Consider the following 14824-nt stretch of genomic DNA (forward strand, 5'->3'; position numbering starts at 1 on the left):
AATTTCAAGTCAATTTTTGTCAAGTGACAAGAACACTGCTACACCCCCTGTTTCTGTGTGAGCAATGGTGCAGGATCTTCTGGGGAGGGAGATACTTATGGAATCCAAAACCTGCGAGGTCCAACAATGCAACAATGATGTTTTGCCTCGATTCAGATCCGAGGACGCATGAAAGCACTGGGCCGGCTCGCGAGCCTACTCGGATCCCCTAAGTTCGGGTCGGCTCGATTTTCAGAAAACCGAGCCCGAGCATCTCTATTTGAAACAATGTTGACAGCATTTAGTTACTTGTAAATATTTGAAACTACAGCTCTGTTATCAAGATGTTTACAGACAAGTGGTTTAGATATGTTTACTGCATGGAGTTTAGTAGATTCAGCCACAATAAAGTTGAAGGAACAGACAACATCATTTGATAACGTTCACAGAAAGGCATTGGATTTTATAAATAAATATACTGACAAAACTTCACAGTTGAATATGGATTAAAAACAAACATTGGAAACTGACTCTTTGAAAACAACATTGCCATTTAAGAGGCAGAGGAAGAAGAAAAGACTGGCAGATGAGCTTATAGATGATGAAGGAAGATCATCAAATTCTCTAGCTGATTTTCAAGTATATGTATTTAACCTAATAATGAACCGCATTGTCCAGTCACTAGATTCACACTTTGTACAACACAAAAAGTTGCATAAAGATTTATCCTGCTTGGACCCAGCAAAGTTTAAAACTATTGCAGAGAAGGGCCTTGGAGATGAAGCATTGGAAGGTATTATTAAGCTGTCCCCAAAAATCAGCAAAGGTGAAGTAATATTGGATTTTTTTTCCTTTTGTTTTGAACTTTGATGTATTAAAGCTATTGCTTAATGATGGCGAGAATATGGATTCCAGTTGCAACAAATGTAAAATTTGTAGCACTTGCCCATCGTGTGTACTTAAAATTCTGGCATCCAACAGACTTCATGACAAGGCATATGATAACCTTCATGAACTTTATAAAGTCATCTGCACATTATCAGTTACTCAAATCCAATGTGAGAGGACATTTTCAAAGCTAAAGATCATAAAAACAAGGTTAAAAAAATCACTGTCTTAGGAGAACTTGGAATCATACATGTTGCTATCCACTGAAAATGAATTGTTAGATGAATTGGATGCAGAAACAACTATTGGCAGATTTGCACAATCATCTAGTAAGTTCAAACAATTGCTCTTAATATAATGGATTGCATGAAATATGCTCTTGAACTACCTGTTAAAGTGTAAAATGTTCAGTACAAGCAAACTATTTAAAACTATTCACCATTTATTTAAAAAACAAACAAAAAACAAAAAAACAATTATAACAATCTGTATTTACATTAATAGTATCTACTGTATACTGCCAGTAATATATACAATATATGTACACTGTAATTACTGAAAACTATACATTTATTTTGCAAAAATTGTAATTGTACCCTTTTTCCACTTATGTATTTTTTTGAAAATTGTATTTACTTCTTATAAAAATTAAATGGCAGCCTTATAGTTGTGGGTGGGCCCCCTTTGTCTCCTTGCAACCAATATTTTTAGACCCAGTCCGCAACTGGCATGAGTCATATTTGTATAAACACAACTGTACTGTACTAAACCAGTGTTAGAAAGCCTCTTCTCTCCCCCCTCAGGACCTCTCCAAGCGCAGACAGGCATAAGTGTTATAATCACGCCAGTCGGTTTACCCGCATAAGCGTGCAGACTTTTTGGCCATGCGCAGAGGGATGTCATGCAAGAAACGGTATGAAAACTGGTCTACATCCCACTCTGCATCAGGCCTATTGTTTGTGCATTTCAATGCTCCTTAATGGTTCGAAAGTGTTTGTTATTTGCTTAACTTGGCTTCATTTTTAACCTTTTCATTGCCAATTAAGTAGTCTCATACTAAGGAGACCAATGACCTAGAAACTATGCCATCTGCTCCCACATTAACCTTTTCATTGCCAACAGGCCTTCCCTGTCTTTTGGGGCTTAGTTACCCTGACTGGGTGTATGGAGCGCTCAAAAAGTGTGGGGACTTTGAGTTAAGCACTCATTTTGTAGCTAGCGCAGTTGTTAGATTTTACATTAGGGGCAAAACCCTTCCTTGTAGTGAGGTGGTGGATAGTATTCTACACGAAGGTTTGGAAAAAAACGGAAATGGAGAGGGGCTGGATGGATGCTGCGAGCTTGGGTAGACTCTGGTGGAATTTGAGACATCCCTAGGTGGTAGCTAACATCTGGCAGTCTGTCGATTCTTTGCTATCTATTCTGTTCTTTCTCTATTAGATTTTATGGTAAAGGGTGTGTGAGTGGTAATATAGATTGGTGAAGGGGTTGTTGTAATGCAGAGTATTGTGTTAGAGGATGTCATGTTTCTTTGATGTATATACTTATTCTCATTTGTGAAGTGATGCAGTTGTTTTTGTGGAGGGATTGTAGGAGAATTGCGTGTTATGATAATGTGAAGTTGCATTCCTGTTGGTCCATTTTACCCCTTGATGTTGTATATAGTATGTTTTATTTTGGACAAAGTGATATTGAATTTATTTTTGTTGCAATTTTTAATTAAAAAAATAAACCCTTGCAAAACTGAAACTACTTATTCAAAATAATAAAAATGCTATCTGTGCCCACTTAGCCACCTGGTTTCATGCCCAAAACAGTGTTGGACCAGGCAAAATACAAGTGTTTTATATGTAACTGACCACCCTGTGTTGATTCCCACTATCACATTGGTGGCCCAATGCCATTTAACCCTTGCAAAACTACAGCTTATTCAAAATGTTAAAATATGATGGCTTTGCCCACTTTGCCCCCTGATTTCATGTCCAAAACCCTGTTGGGTCAGGGTAAATACTATTACAGTTTGTGTAAGAGACCCCCTTTAGTATCAATCTGATGTGAAATCAGTGATCCAACTTGATTTAATCCTTTTAAAAATAAGCTTTTCTGAATAAGAAGCTGGAGCGTGAATAAGAAGTGAATAAGAAGCTGGCCGAAGAAGAAGCAAACTTTAGCCTCGTTATATTATGTGGATTGAATTAATTGAATAGAAGAAGCTAAGAGAGGAATCATAAAAAGTGTTTTCTCAATGGGTTTTTGATTGTATAATAACAAGATATTAAAAATATATTTGCTTGACTGTTGTAGAAAAAGAAAACCTATCCATCCCTTACCCCACATAATATATAAATAAAATTTGCTTGGGTAGAGTACAAAATAAAAAAAACTATTCCCAGCGATACAGACATGGTGTGGAAAATAAGTGTACCTTCCAAAGGTAAATATTTTGCACAAACCCTGTCAGCAAATGAGTTAAAAAGTAAGTAAAAAAAAGTGTATTATTTCCAGGTGATTTTCATTGTTTGAGTAATTAGCCCATGAAAAATAAAATAATTTTTTCTAAAATTGCAATGCAGCGTTTTGGAATGCAATGGTATTAAATACATCATCGTCAACCACTAGTTATTTTAATGTAGTTTTAGGAGTTAACTAAAAGTATGGTGTGGCTTTAAAGTACTGCATGGAAACAAGTGTCACTGTTTTTTTATTGATAACCCGCTTTAAAAAAAAAAATCTACGGTCTGGGGTATTAACTTTATTGCTACTTTTGTTAAAATATATAAGGAGAGGATTCTGTGTTGAACAAATTATAGCCCACAACTTCTGCAAACTGTGTGTCTAAAGAAATATAAACTATGGTTACTCTGTCTTATTAGTGTATTTAACACAAATCTATGGAATACACTACAAAAACAGAAGATTACACTATAGATGTTGCTTTTTGTTATTATGACTATATGGTAAATCAGTGTACACCGCACTACTGTCTGCCGCCGCATCAGGCAATAGCCGAGAATTTGTACCACTTACCATAGAGTGTGACCTTCTACCTACATTGAGAGGTAGAATATCCGCGCTACTCAAACAAGTTCATCTCCAGCAGGCGGGCGTTCTAGACGGTCACCTCTATGATCGTGGCGGTTGCGCTTGCGCGATGAGCTGAATCTCGAGGTGTGTCTGTCAGGGACAACATGGCGGCCTCCATAATGTACAGCCGGCTGTCAGTGGGACTGAAGAGCCGGGCGCCCCGCGCTGCTCTGGGCTGTGCTGCACAGGTAACTATAATGCTAGGATGAGTTGGAGGTGGACAAGGAGTGATTGGGTGTGACGGGCTCCCTGTCAGCGTATATGAGATATTTGTGTAATAAAACAGCTAATGGGGTAAGTTTAGGCCTCTTAATTTAAACAAACTCGCTGGTAAAATCGATTGGTCTTGTATTTCCAGACATCTTTTCCATGTAGTGCTTGGCAGCAATCTTGCATAGCCTGGCACCTAGAGTGTTAACTGGCCAGCTGTCAGTTCAGACATTAGCTGCTGTATTGAAGCTGTCACAGTTTCTATTCTGCATTGTTGGGGCACTAGATGCAATGTATTCTTTGCTATGTATCCACATCAGTGTTATTAGTTACGTATATTCTGTTTCCAAGGAGAGTGGGCGTTTAGAGTTCTTAAAGTTGTTGCCAAGCTTTAGGTCTGTGTGTTGTTTATGCGTCTATATGAACTGTTTGGCCATGAATGGCGATCTATCTGTTACCTGCAATCACATAGCTTAAGAGAAATCAATGTGTTATAAATTCTTTGCAAATCTATAGTAGCTGCATTTCCATTGGATGGTCGTTTGCCTGCAGGGTATAGGTCACGTGATGAAATGCTGTTAGGAGGGGGGAGTGTTATGTAGCTGAGAAGGAGCCATGTGTCCTTGTACTGACATCTAAGATCAGCTGAGCTAGAAACAAATGCAGCCTGGCCTTCTTGGCTTGGTAGTGTTGTTAAATATGCAGTAGTAGGTTGCTACTGTGCATGGTTGTACTATAGACTACGTATGACTAATCTGCCAACTAGCTTTCCATAACCTTTACATTCACTGATAACACTACACCTTTGTGCCACATGGCCTTCAAAACATTGATCACATGCAGTCTATGCTTCAGTGTGCTTGTGCTTTATTCTGCATATTTAACTACATCAAATTAGTATTGAAAGCTACAGTTTCTACTTGCATAGAAAGGGGTTGAATAGAAATTTGTCAACTCCAGTTCTGGAGTCTTAAATATGACTGTCTGATAAGACGTTTCCATCTAATTATACAGCAGTAGCATATTCTGCAGTGCTGCGTTAAATTGTATAAACTAATTCAAGTAATAGTGTAAACACATATTGACTTTCATTCCATGTTCTCTTCTTTTTATTGTTATTGATTTTTATGGATTTAAATTTTCCTTATCGTCCCCTAGAATATGACAGCAGGTATCTTATAAATATTCTATGCTAATTTAAGGAGTTAGGGATGCGTTCCTTAGAAATTATTGACAATTGATCCAGCAGCATCTACCTTGGGCATTGTGTCAATCTACTCTAACTAGATCAATTAAAACGTACTTGGAGTGTTTTTATAAATAATAATTCTACATTTTATCTACTTTCAAACTTTTCTGCATACAACAAAAAGGACAAAAAAAGAACTGCATCATCAATTCCTTTCTGTATGAGTTATGTTTTTTGCCTTAGTATCCGCACATTGTGATCATTGCCTAATCAGTCAGTCACTGTCTTTTGAGATTAAATTGTGCAATGTGCACTGTAGATATTTTTCTAATTTAAGTGAAATCTAAACCAACACCTAAATTAATGGTGTGGTTAAAGAGAGAGAACAGGAATGACATGCTTTAGCTTTCAAAATAATCTATAAGGTGTTTGCATATAGATGTATTTGTACAAGTGATTAATTCACTTGTTAACATTTGGACACATTTAATTGCATTTCCTAAATAATTTTATTCTAGGACAAATGGCTCATGAGTATTTTAGCCTTTGTCATAACATATTGCATTTTACAATGTACTACTTAATTGAAAAAATAACAAAAACAAATTAATAAAACATCTCCATTATGCTTTTCTTAGTCTTTACCCTTTCAGCTCTTTAGAGGCTAAGATGATAGAACTGATTAAACATGTGTCTGAGTGTTAAATTGACTTAGTCCATTGTAGCAACTCATGTGTGTGTGTGTGGCCAGCATAGGTCTGTATTACACATCTGGTTGTCGTTACTTTTATGTCTATTATTCCAAGGGTAGAGCAGAACAAACAATTTGATTGTACCAGCCTATATTGCACATAGACTGCACAATTGCTACATGTTTCCTTGCCTTTTGGGTGTGAGCCAATTTTGTCTGGCTGTAGGAAGATAGCTTGACAGACAGGTGCATATGTAGATCACTTTGGGGGCCATTGTTGACAGGTCATTTGACCTTTCTAGTATGATTATATTGTATGGTTCTACCAGCTCACATTGCAAATCTACTTGGTAAAAAAAAAAAATAGGTTATCATAAAACTGTTTACTAAAAAAATAAAAACAGTATGTAAACTTAGTACAACTGCAATACAATTGGGCAAATACATAGAGAGTAGACTGAATCGAAAGAGGCCACTTGTACCACATGTAAGTACATTGTAGCATGTCACTACCTAATAGACTTGTATCTCAAGATAAATGAAGGTTATAGGGCAGGTGGTGGAAGAAGAAAAATGCAAAAAGCGCACACCCTGTTTCATAGATTATGGTACTGTATACTTGTTACCATTTTACACCTAGGAAAAGAGCCATCAAAAGGTTTGATTCCGACCAGAGCTCTATCTACGTGAAGTTTGTATATTCTCCCTGTGTTTTCCTTGGTTTGCTCTGGTTTCATTCCAGTGTCATGCCATCATTGTATCAGTTAACAGAGCAAAACAAAATATTAATTTATTAGTATGTGAAATTATCATAGCAATTTTTAACACTATAAAGGAACTATTATTTGATACTGAACACAATGCCACAATTATTTTAAGTTCAGAAAAAAATGTGTTGTATTGGTTTTCACAAGGTTTGCTGCTTCAGTGTTTTTAGACCCTTTGTCAGATGTTGCTATGGTATACTGAAGTAAAATTACAAGCATTTCATAAGTGTCAAAGGCTTTTATTGACAATTACATTAAGTTTATGCACAGAGTCAATATTTGCAGTGTTGACCCTTCATTTTGAAGACCTCTGAAATTCGCCCCCCTGGCATGCTGTCAATCAACTTCTGGGCCACATACTGACTGATTGCCACCCATTCTTGCCTAATCAATGCTTGGCGTTTGTCATAATTTGTGGGTTTTTGTTTGTCCTCCCACCTCTTGAGGATTGACCACAAACTTTCAATGGTATTAAGGTCTGGGGAGTTTCCTGGCCATGGACCCAAAATTTTAATATTTTAATCCCAGAGCCACTTATCACTTTTGCCTTATGGCAAGGTTCTCCATGATTCTGGAAAAGGCATTGTTCCTTACCAAACTGTTCTTGGATGGTTGGGAGAAGATGCTCTTGGAAGATTATTTTGGGTACCAATCTTTAATCATGGCTGTGTTCTTAGGCAAAATTGTGAGAGAGTTCAGGTCCTTGACTGAGAAGCAACCCCACACATGAATGGTCTCCGGATGCTTTACTGTTGGCATGACACTGACTGATGGTGTCGCTCAACTTTCCTTCTCCGAGCAAGTGTTTTTCCAGATGCCCCAAACAATCTGAAAGGAGATTCATCAGAGAAATTACTTTACCCCAGTCCTCAGAAGTCCAATCCCTGTGCCTTTAGCAGAATATCAGTCTGTCCCTGATGTTTTTCCTGGAGAGAAGTGGCTTTTTTGCTGGTCTTCTTGACCCCAGGCTATCCTCCAAAAGTCTTCGCCTCACTGTGCATGCAGATGCACTCATACCTCTCTGCTGCCATTCCTGAGTAAGTTCTGCACTGGTGGTGAACCGATCCCGCAGCTGAATCAACTTTAAGAGACGGTCCTGGCATTTGCTGGATGTTCTTGGGCACCCTGAAGCCTTCTTCACAACTATTGAACCTCTCTCCTTGAAGTTCTGGATGATCCAATAAATGGTTGATTTAGGGGCAATCTTACTATCAGCAATACCTTTGCCTGTGAAGCCCTTTTTGTGCAAAGCAATGATGACTTCATGTGTTTCCTTGCAGCTAACCATGGTTAACAGAGGAAGAACAATGATTTCAAGCACCACCCTCCTTTAAAAGCTTTCAGTCTGTTGTTCTAACTCAATCAGCATGACAGAGTGATCTTCAGCCTTGTCCTCATCAACACTCTCACCTGTGTTAACGAGAGAATCACTGACCTGATGTCAGCTGGTCCTTTTGTGGCAGGGCTGAAATGCAGTGGAAATGTTTTTGGGATAACGTTCATTGTAATGGTAAAGAGGGACTTTGAAATTAATTGCAATTCTTCTGATCAATCTTCATGACATTCTGGAGTATATGCAAATTGCCATCATAAAAACTGAGACAGCAGACTTTGTGAGAAATAATGTGTGTGTCATTCTCACAACTTTTGGCCATGACTGTAGAGTCAGATGGACAGCAAGCAGGAGACACTAGACTAGACCTTTAGTAAAAGTACAGCTTATGAGACCAGAAGCTAATTAGCAAATGAGAGAGGCCAGAGAGACATATAGAGATGTTTAACTTCATTGTGGCTTCTCTATCAGTAAGGTAGACTAAACGCTTTACAAAAAAATCCTGTTTCAAACATTGCAACAGCTTAGTACAACTACCCTGAATTTAATACATACTCCAGTGTTTCCTATACAATGCTCTTGGTGTTTCCCTCCTTATTAGATCATCATTAAATTGTTTAGTAGTGTCCCTTGCAGTTAGTGTAGAAGGAAACACTTGATGGTTAGATGGTTAGGTTATTTTTGGATGCATGTTCTTGTAACTATAATGAAGACTTCTATGTAATATATATTCAGATGTTTTATATACAAAAATGTAAAAAGTTAACATATTGAATGTTTAGAATATGGTTATTTCCTCTATTCCTTTTGTTTTTAGAAGGACCAAGCAGCATAACCTTCAGATTTGTATACTAATCATATTCTGTAATAAATGCTAATTCATAGTAATGTCAGGTGTGAACATCTTTATTCTCTGTGTCTTTCTGTCTCTCACACACAGATTTAGGAAGTATTATGTTCCAGTGCATATTTAGAATTGTTAGAGATATATATATATATATATATATATATATATATATATATATATATTATAATATAAATATTTTTCTCTCCCTGTAGGTTCTCGGTGGATTCCCTGGACTGTTCGGTTCTCCTGGCTTCCAAGCACAGCAGCGCAGGAACTTATCACTGCATGAATATCTTAGCATGGGCCTTCTTAAAGATGCTGGTATCGCCACACCAAAGGGATTTGTAGCAGAAACGCCAGAAGAAGCCTTTTCAGTAGCTAAAGAAATAGGTATGAATCCAGTTAATATACTAATCCTTGTTACATTTATGGGTTTCAAAGGTGTTATAGGCTTAAACCAAAGACTATAATGTATTATAAAATGAAAAATGTGAGGCGGCACTCGAGGCATTCAAAAAATAAGAGAATGTTTATTCAGGTGTATTCAAGAATAGATATACAGACGCACCAGGTAATCATATACCCAGTCCAATATCACTCATTCAAATTATCCAATGACTGGGTTGGTGCACCCTACACATGTAAAGCTAATTGATGCATAGCGAAAGTAGACAGACAGTAGAAAAACATGTATATTAGGGGCACTCAATGATTGTTGATTGGTATAAAACATAAATTTTATTGTTTCATTTAAAATAGTATTGTAGTCCCTAAATAGTACCTGAATAACGCTAGTTGCGAAATAAAACAAAAAAAGAAAATACAAAAATAACTCCTGTGAAATAATATAAGCTAATAAAATTAAAATGGCAGTGTTGACCGCCAATCCTCACTGTGTTATTAAATTTTTAAATTTCCCATTAATATATTTCATATAAGGGTAATTGTGATTCTCACGCTGCCGGTACACCTGTTATTATATACAGGTTTTCAGAAACCGTGTGAGTAAACACGATTGTTGGGTGCAAAGAAGATAAAGAATAATATTGCAAATAGTGCCTGTTTATGTACACAGGTTGTTAAAAATCCGAAACGCATAGATAGTATACCCTCTGACATTCACCTAATCGTTGGGAGAGTTATAGAGAATCCTATTATTATTTAGCTCCAAAAGATATTTGTGGGGTTTTATTAGATCTTTTTCAATTAAACAGAATTGTTAGACTGTATATTGTGGAGCGTATAGGTCCTTCTGATAATACTTCTTCATTGGTATTAACCATACAAATTGGTAATGAAACAAATATTAGGCTTCCATGTTGCCATCAACATCTTTTTTTGAAATACCCTCCATTATGTTAATTATATTTATCTGGTGAAATAGATGTTAACAGTAACATATCATGACTGTCATACCAGGACAAACTGAGCATTCAGCAAGGAGCACTGAAGCCAGGGACCTGTGTTGCAGCTACGTATGAAAAAGTGAACATATTGCCTTTAGCAACCAATCAGATTTTAGATAGCATTTATTTAGTACATTCTCCAAAATATAGCTAGAATCTGGTTGCTATAGGCAACATCTCCGCTTTTCCAATCCCGCCGTTTAGTAAATATACCCCCTAGACTGCTTGAGTCTTCAGGTGCTGTCAACTATGGCATGATCTGGTGTCTTGGCTTCAGATATTTATATGTCCACTGTCTGTACACAGATGTTTCTTATTTGTAGCTCTATAATTGTAAAATGGATTTATGATTCTTCAATTTTGCACAGGCTAGGAGTTAATATCTATGCCTCTCCTTTGCATTTGTAGAAAGGACACTTTCATTATCTAAAAATGTCCCAGTGGAACTTTTAGGTTTGTCATACATTTACTTGTCCTATTTAATTACTCAAGGTAAATATTACTGAAAAGGGCACAGCCACACAGATATTACTTTTTATTACTCGAGCATTGCATAGCTGAAATTTAAGTCGTTCTTGGTGTAATGCACATTAAATGTGAACAAAAAGACAAGATAAAACATGTTTCCTTACATTCTGCAACCTATTACTTGGCTAATAGTGCATAATGTAAAGAGTGATTTCCGGGTTTAATCTTTAAACTGCTATATATAAAGTGTTTTATAAATGCGTAATGTCATTTAATGTTTAATTGTCTCTACATCATGCACTAATGGTGCATTGCAGGTTCATAGCGAAGAAAAATGCACAAACCCTTTCATTACATTTATTATACTAATTAGGCTTGAAGTTCTGCAATGTGTCTTTGGAACAGTCCGCACAGCAGAGGTTTTTTTTTTCTCAAATCTCTGCTCATTTTCCCTCTCGCCCATAGAGACGAGAGGAGAAAATGAGCAGAGATTCTGTACCATATTGGCTGGCAATATGCGGCGGGACCTCGTGGCTAATTGAATCCCCTCCCTAAGAGTGGTACCCAGCACTTGTTAGCAGCTCCCCCAAATTTTTATAAAATCATTTATGTCCAAAGATAATACTTTTGATAGTAGTAAAGAGAGAAACAAATAAAGTTCAGCCTCTTTGTAAAGCATTACTTAATTAATTATGGCAATATTTTTAGTGTAAGGACTGGTATTAATAATTAATAATAATAATATTATCATTTATTATTTTATTATTAGTATCACCACATCCGAAGCATTTGATTTGCCCCTGCTTTATTCTTTTTTGGTGATTATTTCTAATAAAATAGTTGTTGAAGTGACACAACTGTGAAGAACCCTGATGCAATGGCAAATGTGCCCAAAGATTCATGAGGCAGTGATATGTAATAGTCATATTTTAACACACATGCAAACTTTGTTTTATGTACTGTCCAGATCTAATGATGCTCATGTTAGAGGAAATATTCACTTTCTAACATGCATTATAATTTGGCTTCTACTTTGAATCTGCTGTTGGGATCCCATGTTTTGTCATTGAACATTAGCAAGTTGTAGAAATTTAGGGATGGCACTAAGCACATTGGTAACCACATCATACCTTACAATGGGCAGAAAATGGCTGCTCAAAAAATGATATGGTAAATGGCTCAAATGACCAGCTTATTATAATACACCTTGCTGGCATCACTGCCCCACAGAATATGCCAGCTTGTACTTCCTCAAAGCTATTGCACTGATTGTGCTCCCAGAAATAGCATTACACACCAGCCTCTAGCTCCACAAACAAAGTATTATACCAGTCTGCTCCCTTTACCCCCCCACCCTCCACCGACACACAGTCTCTGAGTATTAGCATTTTTGGCGTGGTTCTATTGAACCAGTCCTGCAGTGGATCTTGGTGAGCTTCAGCTGGTAATGCTGCTGGGTTGCACTCCTCTTGGATATGGCGCTGTACTACTTGGAAGTATGTTCAGTTCAGAGGTGGTACTGGAGACAAGGAACGAAGCCCTGGAAAATATCTGCATGGTGTTGAATGTTTAGGTCTCCCAGCCCAGGGAGCACTGCCAGTGCGGAAGACCCTTGCGGCTGGCTGATCTTGGACAGGGGATCTGTTACAATGACCCCCCCCCCCCCATGCCGCCACTATAGTACATTATGTCCAGACTCACCGATGTGACAGATAAGGTTGTGGGTCTGCATTGGAACTATGTAAGACACTGTATAAATGAAGGGTTAGTAGCCTTTTAAAAAAAAAACAAAACACAAAACAAAAAAAACAAACTACATTCTTGTGGTATGCGTATGGCAACAGTCGGTGTAATTAGTGTTGACTTGTTGCTGAAAAACAGTGGAAATTCAAAAAGCATGGTGATGCAAGTTGGCAGAGTAAGCTCATCCCATCACAAATACACATCCGTCTTTGTTCCTAGAACAACCGCCTGTATACCAACTGATTACTTTCCACCAGCCAGGAATGATTATACTGCTTTCTGCTGTATTGCTCTTACAGACACCGTGTCAGCACTGTGCACTGTTGTATTGCTGTTATTGCTACTTTCGATATGAAGTTGTTGGCGTTTCCTGCTGCATTAGGCATGTTGGTGGTATTAGCAGTGCACAGCGCTAAATGACTGATCTTTATGGTTCCCAGCAGACACATTAGAGGTGGGACCGTCATACACAGAAGTGGGAGCCTAGAGAACAGAGACTTTCTCCTTGGGACTAAGATATGTCCAGGCCTGACCTAAACACATTTAATATGGGAGGACAGGTTCTACAGCACTACCATTATATATACATCCCTTGTAGTTAATCTGGACATTGTAACTGAAATTGAAATGATGCTTCAATGTTTTTTTTGGTATATAGATGAAAATGCTAGATGTGACTTTTAGAATGTTTTCAAAGTTGAATAAAGGAAGAAATAAATAAATAAAAAAAACATGGATTTGGCATCTTTTCGTGTTTCACACTAGGTTGTTGTAACTGGATTTTATAGTCATGTCATTGCTCTCTGCCTGTGGTCTTGTTACTGTATAATATGGAACGCTGTGCAACAAATCTGTGCTCCTATATTGGTGGCAATCATGCTATGTAACAATAGCAAAATGTCGTGCAGCTTAGTTGCCAATATCTGAATGCAATTTCTACATACAGTTACTTTGTCTTAAGGTAAATTATGTGAGATATGGTAAATAAAGAAGAAAATCCCACCTGCATTTCCCTAATCTTCTGTTTGGTCCTGCAATGTCCATGATGGTCCTGGTAGATGATGCTCTCTCCTCTTCTACCAGAGTACTCCAGGCCCCTCACCCATTCTCGTTCAGGTGGATAGGAAGTTCACAGGTTAGGCACCTTAACAATGCCGCAAGCAGTTAGCCTGCCTCTATGTAGTACTCAAACTGTTAGACATCATGTGGACCCCCAAACGGAGGATAAGGGGATTATATGTAAATGAGTGTTCCCCTTTTACTCTCCCATAATATGTTAACATTAACACTGTCTTAAGATGGGTAAACACAGGTTTTTCACCCAATTATTGTGCCAATCACATGATGAAGACTTTTAGGTCTGATTTTGCATTAATGTGTAGGCTCCCATGATCGTGTTTTATCGTTCCAAAGCACATTGTATTTTTTGATTTTATAACCCGACTATAGATCTTGTATAAACGATGGAACAATGTCGGGCAAATTTTGCTGTGTGCATGCTCTCGCGACCAGCAGTGTAAGCAGATCTCCATACAGTTTACAGTGTCATGATGTTTTCAGCCGGGGTGGGGTACGGGTTAACGGCTATGTAAAAGCCGACATAGTTTTAAACTATGTGACATTAACAATGGGTATAAACGCGATAATAATACAATGACTACTTGCCATATAACAGATAAGAACTTTTTCCGAATCTTGAAATGACCGCCCACTCTAATATCCGAATGGGCTAAACGGCTGCACTGCCAATTACGTCATTTACCATGGACAGAGTGAAAATGCCACTTTTAAAGCGGCAATATTCGGACCCCACGCTTGTATTCCATTATACATGGGGTGAGGTCCGGGTATTGCTGCTGCTTCACTCTGTCCATGGTAAATGACGTAATTTGGTAGTGCAGCTGTTTAACCCATTCGGATATTAGAGTGGGCGGTCAAGCTTCGGAAAAAGTTCTTATCTGTTACATGGTAAGTAGTCATTGTATTATTATCACAATTATACCAATCGTTATTGTCACATCGTTTAAAACTGTTGGCTTTTACGTAGCCATGATATTGACTACCACCGTTCAGCCGTTGGTTATGACAGCACAGATCTGAAGATAAAACTTTTCACGTGTACACACTATACATCGGCATGTTAACAATATGGCATCAGGAGAAATTTTCTGTAGTGTGTACCCAGCCTTAGTTATGCACTTATTATGTTTGTGCTCTGA

At 37.7% G+C, this 14824-nt stretch overlaps 1 protein-coding gene across 1 annotated transcript in view; it reads left to right on the top strand.

Moving 5' to 3' along the window:
• The first annotated feature begins 3966 nt into the window (after positions 1-3966).
• The window catches only part of SUCLA2 (succinate-CoA ligase ADP-forming subunit beta), a 68080-nt gene continuing 57222 nt past the window's right edge, over positions 3967-14824 (top strand). Inside the window, exons 1-2 of the mRNA XM_075199702.1 lie at positions 3967-4139; positions 9201-9378. Coding sequence (XP_075055803.1) covers positions 4056-4139; positions 9201-9378 — 262 coding nt within the window. The 5' untranslated portion in view covers positions 3967-4055. The remainder of the gene's footprint in view (positions 4140-9200; positions 9379-14824) is intronic.

This window comes from Mixophyes fleayi, chromosome 2 (genome assembly GCF_038048845.1).
Source record: "Mixophyes fleayi isolate aMixFle1 chromosome 2, aMixFle1.hap1, whole genome shotgun sequence".
Taxonomy (NCBI): domain Eukaryota; kingdom Metazoa; phylum Chordata; class Amphibia; order Anura; family Limnodynastidae; genus Mixophyes; species Mixophyes fleayi.